Raw genomic sequence first — 6,422 nt, forward strand, 5'->3', positions numbered from 1 at the left:
GTACTATATAACATTTTAGACACATTCTAGACAGTTTATCAGCTAAAAAAAGTTAATTTTGGGGTAAGTTACTCTTTAACAGAGATATTTATGAAAATTAAAAATAAATTATTAGACCCAAACATCATTCCTGGAGCAGGATGATTGAAGCAGTAGTTATCCTGAGGTACAATTTTTTTTTGTATGAAATCCAAAGACGGATGCTCAGGAGATCTGAACTGTTGTATTTTGTTTGATGAAGTCGCAGCAGTGACAGGAACCTTGTCCCTCATGTTACCTTTGGTAAATAAATAAGCTTAAATTTTATTGATCTGAATGTTTTAGCTCTGCGAGATAAGAAACTGTTTTCCTTTAATCGGTCACTCCTGTGATGTTTCCTATCTGTCCTCTGTTGCCTCTTGGGTCGTCCTCTCCTCGCTCCATAATCCCTGTTGGCGTTGGCAGTGAGGGGAAACAACCGGGTTATAAATCAGAGCCACAATGAGAGTTGAGAGAGACAAAATGCCTCACATTTACTCACCCCTCCTCTGCATACCAGCACTGCTGAGTATAAATACATCAGTCAGGAGGCCCCCCTCCGTGTGTTTCTCTGCATCAACTAAACAGCTTATCTCCTCCACGGCACAGTTTCATATGAGACCACTGTGCTAATCTGTGGTTGGAGGTGAACAGAAGTGTGGTGATAATGCTGCACTGAGGTACCTGCTAATAAAGAGTGCAATATTTCAGCTATTAATAGTTTGCATTACATTGTGTTTATTTAAAAAGAGTGGATGAAAATACATCATTACAGGTCTAGTTTCCACATCTTTTAAACACTACACTACTACACTAAACTGCTAAACATGTAAAGAAAATTTCACGGAAGCTAATGCTAAACTGCTAAATTTGTAAATTAGTGGAAGCTAAGACTAAGATTCTAAGCATAAAAAATTGCAGAAGCTAACGCAAAACTACTAGACATGAAAACAAAAACGAGCGCAAAACTGATGAACGTAAAAAAATAGTGGGTGCTAATGCAAAACTAATAAACGTAAAAAAAACATAATGGAAGCTAACACTAAACTAATTCATGTAAGAAAAAATAGCAGAAGCTAAAACTAAATTAATAAATGTAAGAAATATAGCAGAAGCTAAAACTAAATTAATAAACGTAAGAAAATATAGCAGAAGCTAACACTAAATTCTTGTGAATGGGTGTTCTGAACTGTAATTTCATTGTGCTCTGTACGATGAAAATAAAGGTCTATCTTATCTTATCTTATCTTATCTTATCTTATCTTATCTTATCTTATCTTATCTTATCTTATCTTATCTTATCTTAACTTAATAAACGTAAGGAAAAAATAGAAGAAGCTAATGCAAAACTAACAAATGTTAAAAAATAGTAAACGCTAATGCAAAACTAATAAACATAAGGAAAAAATAGCAGAAGCTAATGCAAAATTAATGAACATTAAAATATAGTGGAAGCTAATGCAAAACTAATAAAGGTAAAAAACATTGTGGAAGCTAATGCTAAACTAATAAACATAAAAAAATAGCAGAAGCTAATGCTAAACTAATAAACGTAAAAAAAGCAGAAGCTAATGCAAAACTAATAAAGGTAAAAAACATTGTGGAAGCTAATGCTAAACTAATAAACATAATAAAAATAGCAGAAGCTAATGCTAAACTAATAAACGTAAAAAAAGCAGAAGCTAATGCAAAACTAAGAAAGGTAAATATTAGCAGAAGCTAACACTAAACTAATAAACGTAAAAAAAATTAGCAGAAGCTAATGCTAAACTAATAAATGTGAAAATTAGCAGAAGCTAACACTAAACTAATAAATGTAAAAATTAGCAGAAGCTAACACTAAACTAATAAACTTAAAAAAATAGCAGAAGCAAATGCAAAACTAAGAAAGGTAAAAAAAATAAAAATACCAGAAGTTAACGCAAAACTGATAAACATTTTAAAAATAGTGGAAGCTAACACTTAACAGTTAAATAAAAAATTATTGGAAACAGTAATCGCTAACCGCTATAAGGACTCAGTCTGTGTAACGCATCTTCATCTAAAGACTGGTGGGACCGACACAAACCTGTTGATGTTAGCTTTTTAGTTAGCTGTTAGCGGACTTAAAGTTGGCAAACCTAAAATAGTGGAAGCCAACTGCTCTGCTAATGTTTTTCAAAGTTAGAGAAAATAAGTAATACACTAAAAAATGTTTCAGTAGTTGATGTTAGCTCATTAGCTGTACCCACCACTGTCAGTAATTTGAACCATTTTTGTGGTGGCTAAGGTTGATTAGCTGTAGAGGCCATCTTGAATCAGTTGGATGCCAAAGGATAATCAGATGAACGTCCAATGATGACTTTCTGAGAGTTTCATTTAAATCTGTTCAGTTCATGTTAGCATGCGACACAGTGGGCAGCTGGATCACCTCAACTGGTTCCTCTGGATGTTCATGGTCACTACCCAGAGCTCATGACCACATGAGGGAATGAATGAAATAAACTACATACAGAGGGGTATTAGGGAAGCCCGACCAGTGAGTGGGACCAGTATGGACTATTGTTAGGACCACTATAAGGACTATTATTAGCCGCATGATGCGGCGAGTGGATCGCAGCTCCAACAGAAGCATTGTGACAACAGATGGAGCCTTTGATGTTCTCCCCTCAGATCCTGACTGAAGTTACAAAACCAAAACAAAAGACTTCAAGGACGGACAGATGAACTGGGACGAGTGGCGTGAGACACAGAGGACACTGATTGAACACCAGCATGTGCACGAATACCGTCTAAAGCACAAACTGGATCCCAGTGGCTGGAGACATGTCCTACAAGAATGTGCAGGAGAGAACCGCAAGCCAGATAATTACAGCAGCTGCTTGTTCAGGGTGTTTATGTGTTAACATAAAGGTATAAATAGCCTGTTAAATTTGGCTTCTTAGCAGCTAAAAACCTACGTATTGTTACATAAATAAGATACAAAAGGCTACATTTGGGCTGTGATCAACGAGGCTATGTTTAAAATCTGCTTTAAAGCTTTTACAATGAATAAACAATCAACAATGGAGATAAAGTTTCACTAAAACAGTAAAATTAATCAAATATTTTTAATACTGGTGAATTAAAAACGTTCATAAACTCAATAATTTACAGGATTCATGCAGAGAGGAACTCATTAAAACAAAAACGCTGCAGTTGATGATCGACGGGTTCTTCTGAAAACCCAACACTTGGGTTCCTCAGGGTTCTTTGAACGGGTCGGTGGGCGTGTGGTTGAAGCTGGCAGTGATGAAGATGGCCAGGGTGCCCACCGTGGTGAAGATCACGAAGATCCAGAGGAACATCCGGTCCACCACCATGGCCACGTACTGCCAGTCCTCCTTCAGCTGCAGAGAAGACGTAAAAAAGCCTGTAACGAGCTAAAACTGCTGCTGAAGCTAAAAGAACTTCAGTTTAAAACTAAATAAAGCAAAACCTGAGCTAAAAGCAGTAAAATGCTAGCTAAAATCTAAACTAGCATAAAAAGCAGCAAAGGTTTATAGCCAAAAACAGCTAAAGCTTAGCTGAATGCTAAAGTAGAAAAATGGTAGGTAGTTATAGCTATAATGTAAAAGTATCAAAAAGGTTGGTTATAGGCTAAAAGTAGTAAAAAGGCTAGTTATAAGCTAGAATTAGCAAAAGGGTATCTAAATAACCTAAGATTAGCTGTAGGATAAAAGTAGCAAAAGGCTGGCTATGAACTAAAATTAGCAAAAGGGTAGCTAAGTAACCAAAGATTTGCCATAGGCAGAAATTAGCAAATAGACTGGCTATCAGCTAAAAGCAGCAAAATGCTGTTTTTAGCTAAAAGTGTCTAAAGGCCCGTTATAATCTAAAAGCAGCAAAAAGGCTTGTTTTAAACTAAATTAGCAAAAAGCCTGGCTATAAGCTAAAAGTACCAAAAAGGCCTGCTTTAAGCTAAAAGTAGCAAAAAGGCCTACTATAAGCTAAAACTAGCAAAAAGACCTGCTTTAAGCTAAAAGTAGCAAAAAGGCCAACTATAAGCTAAAAGTAGCAAAAAGGCTGGTTATAAGCTAAAATGAGCAAAATGGCTAGCTAGAAGCTAAAACTATCAAAAAGGCTTGCTATAAGCTAAAACTAGCAAAAAGGCCTGCTTTAAGCTAAAAGTAGCAAATGGCTTGTTATAAGCTAAAAGTAGCAAAAAAGGCCTGCTAAAAGCTAAAACTAGCTAAAAGGCTAGTTATAAGCTAAAACTAGCAAATGGCTTGTTATAGGCTAAAAGTAGCGAAAAGGTTGGCTATAAGCTACAACTAGCAAAAGTCAAGCTATTAGCTAAATGTAGCAAAAGGCTAGGTATGAGCTAAAAGTAGCAGAAGGCTGATTATTAGCTAAAAGTATCAAAAGCGTAGCTATCAGCTAAACAGCAAAAGTCTGGGTAAGAGCTAAAAGGCTGCTTATGTTCTAAGTGTCAAAAGGTATTTCTATAAGCAAAAAGTAGCAAAAAGGTAGCCGAGGAACAAAAGGCTAAACTGAAAATTTATACAAAAAGTCAGGATGTCAATGATAGAAGTTTTGTGTAAATTATGCAGAAACAAAACAAAACAAACAAGTAAACAAAGCTCAGCCTCTGTTTACACTCTAATAAAGTGAAGTCTCTGATCGTGTATAAAAACCCACAGCTTTGTGTATAAAAACCCACAGATTCGTGTATAAAAACCCACAGATTCGTGTATAAAAACCCACAGCTTCGTGTATAAAAACCCACAGCTTCGTGTATAAAAACTCACAGCTTCGTCATCTTTCTCGGCCTGCAGAGCCTCGGCGATGTAGGTGATGGCGTCGATGGCTGACTTCAGCTCGTCGGGCAGCGTGAGGTACGAGCTCGGGCCGTCGATGAACTTCCTCAAGTCGGTGCACAGACCCTCGGGCTGGAATCTGCACACAAATAAAAAAACACATCCACAACATGAAGTACCACCGCAGTACAAGTACACGACACGCTGCGGGGACGGTAAATTCCTCAGGGTCCTGTGAAAAAAGCAGAGGCGCTCAGAATAGTGTGAATGTTTCTGTGTTAAACTGTAAATCTGAGCAGCAACACGCTCAAACCGCTCGGACACTGCTGCCGTGTTTACGTGTCGACGCCTCTGTGTCGACTCGCTACCAGCTGGCTGCTGCACTCAGCTGTTCACACCGGAGCTCCAGCTCATCACAACGTTTGTTTTTATCCACTAAACTGATAAAAACAAACAAAACAACAGAGACTGGAAGGCTTATCTACGGTGGCCCTGAAGTCCAAAACATCAATTCACAAAGATAACAAAAAGGAAAACAGCCAGATTTAACCAAAGACAAACATACAAACACAAGATATTCAAAAAAGGCACAAAAGCGTTAATGTAACAACTGTGAAAGAATAAAAAATCTTTAAATTAAAGATTTTATTTGATCTTGATGTTGACTCTTGGCTACCACATCAAATTTTACCTCTTTATCAGTAAAATTACCTGAGTGATGGTTGTTTTTAGCTATTGAAGTGTTATCAGTGTGCATTGCCAATGCAATGCACACTATTGTGATTCGTTTCCCATCCAAGTCATCTCAACTTTGCCATGCTTCTCCTCCTGCATACTTTGACCTAGAGCTGCCATTGTAATTTATATCTGTAAAGCTCCTGTGCCAAATGACTGATATGCCTTTTGGTGCCTGTAAAACTTATAGTTTATGAAATATCAATGTTTAATAAATTTTAATGGGAGTCAATGGAGCCTTGTATTGGTCCAATACTGCCCCCTGCTGTACTCAACTTGGTACTGCACCATATTTTAATATTTCTACTCAGTAGTTCAGTGTTTACAATACTAATGTGATTGTATTTTGATGTTTTACAATAATATTGTCCTAATATTGCTTTATTGTTTTTATATATTTCAAATTAGTGACAACGATTACATTGGCAAGGTGGCCTCTTTCTGCACACATACAAACCAAACCCTGGCCTCATTCTCTACCACAGCTCTAACGGTCTCGTGGTTAGTGCCGTGGGCTTTCATGTGGGAGATCAGGGTTTGAAACCCAGCAACAGCAACTTTAACAAAAATCTCTACAAACTTCATATTGTCACACAATTACCTTAATTACAAACACCTGCTGACTTGACAAGCACAGGCTGGTATAGAAAACACATTTGAACTTGGTCACAGTTCATTGCGGCAGGCAATGACATGCTGCATGGCAATGCACACTGATTATGATTCGTTTCCCATCCAAGTCATCTCAACTTTGGCACGCTTCTCCTCCTGCATACTTTGTCCTAGAGCTGCCATTGTAATTTATATCTGTAAAGCTCCTGTGCCAAATGTGGCAGTCAATGGAGCCTTGAATTGGTCCAACACTGGCCCATGCTGTACTCAACTTGGTAC

The 6,422-nt window shown here is 37.4% G+C and overlaps 1 protein-coding gene across 1 annotated transcript in view; it reads right to left on the reverse strand.

The window, feature by feature from the left end:
• Nucleotides 1–3,088: 3,088 nt before the first annotated feature.
• The window catches only part of chrnb1 (cholinergic receptor, nicotinic, beta 1 (muscle)), a 21,377-nt gene continuing 18,043 nt past the window's right edge, over nucleotides 3,089–6,422 (reverse strand). The window contains exons 10-11 of the mRNA XM_014021228.1: nucleotides 4,788–4,935; nucleotides 3,089–3,386 (exon numbers count right to left, since the gene is read on the reverse strand). Coding sequence (XP_013876682.1) covers nucleotides 3,240–3,386; nucleotides 4,788–4,935 — 295 coding nt within the window. The 3' untranslated portion in view covers nucleotides 3,089–3,239. The remainder of the gene's footprint in view (nucleotides 3,387–4,787; nucleotides 4,936–6,422) is intronic.

This window comes from Austrofundulus limnaeus, unplaced genomic scaffold (assembly GCF_001266775.1).
Source record: "Austrofundulus limnaeus strain Quisiro unplaced genomic scaffold, Austrofundulus_limnaeus-1.0 Scaffold283, whole genome shotgun sequence".
NCBI classification, from domain to species: Eukaryota; Metazoa; Chordata; class Actinopteri; order Cyprinodontiformes; family Rivulidae; genus Austrofundulus; species Austrofundulus limnaeus.